Source organism: Aplysia californica, unplaced genomic scaffold, assembly GCF_000002075.1.
Source record: "Aplysia californica isolate F4 #8 unplaced genomic scaffold, AplCal3.0 scaffold01103, whole genome shotgun sequence".
Classification (NCBI taxonomy): domain Eukaryota; kingdom Metazoa; phylum Mollusca; class Gastropoda; order Aplysiida; family Aplysiidae; genus Aplysia; species Aplysia californica.
The window spans coordinates 35,392-36,401 of record NW_004798373.1 but is presented as its reverse complement, the minus strand read 5'-3'; the positions used below and the strand labels follow the sequence as shown (position 1 = coordinate 36,401).

The window sequence follows — 1,010 nt, the reverse complement described above, 5'->3', positions numbered from 1 at the left end:
GGGGGGGGGGTTAAATGAATGAATACACGAATGAATGAATTATTAATTAATTAATTAATCGATGGATAAATACGTGAAAGGATAAGTAAATAAATACATCAATCAATCAACCAACCAATCAATCAACCAATATATCAATCCATCCATCAATCAATCAATCAATCAACCAACAAATCAACCAATCTATCCATCCATCAATCAATCAATCAATCAACCAATCAATCAACCAATCCATCCATCAATCAATCAATCAATCAATCAATCATCAATCAATCAATCAATCAATCAATCAACCTAAGCATGTTGTTTCTATTTCCTTCCACAGCTCATGCCGTCGGACCGGAACTCGAACGGGGTCTGTCCCAAGTCCGCCACGGATTCCTGTCCCTCTGGTGAGTGTTGCTTGGCTGTTTGTTTGTCTGTCTGTTTGTTTGTTTGTCTGTCTGTCTGATTATTTGTCTGTCTATCTGCTTGTTTGTCTGTCTGTCTGTTTGTTTGTTTGTCTGTCCCAAGTCAGCCACTGATTCTTGTCCGTCTGATGAGTATTTATTTCTTGGTCTGTCTGTTTGTTTTGTCGGTCTGTTTGTTTGCTTGTCTGTCTGTCTGTTTGTCGGTGTGGGTGTTTGGCGGGTGCTCTGGTGTGCTTTGCTTTTTCTTTCCTATCAAACATCTATCGTCCTGATCTCTCCTCCTTTTTTCATGTTTGTTACTCTCTTGTAACTCCTCTAATCTTCTGGCGCCCATTATGACCTTATGCAGTTGAGAGCTCAGTAAAACCTCTACTAAAACTAAACTGTCTGTCTGATTGTTTGGATTGATGGCTGGCTGGCTGACTAATCTATCTATCTATCTATCCAGTTGTGTATCTCTTTATCAGTATAGCTGTATGTCTAGCTATCAGTCTATTCGTCCGTCTGTGTGTCTGTATGTCTCTCTCTCTCTCTTTTTCTCCAGTTCTCTCTCTCTCTCTTTCTCTCACTCTCTCTCTCTCTCTCTCTCTCTCTCTCTCA

The 1,010-nt window shown here is 40.1% G+C and overlaps 1 protein-coding gene across 1 annotated transcript in view; it reads left to right on the top strand.

The window, feature by feature from the left end:
• The window catches only part of LOC101859829, a gene marked incomplete at its 3' end in the record, with an annotated part of 93,426 nt that overhangs the window by 74,051 nt on the left and 18,365 nt on the right, over positions 1-1,010 (top strand). The window contains 1 exon segment of the mRNA XM_005111700.2: positions 326-392. Within this exon segment, the coding sequence (XP_005111757.2) occupies positions 326-392 (67 nt within the window).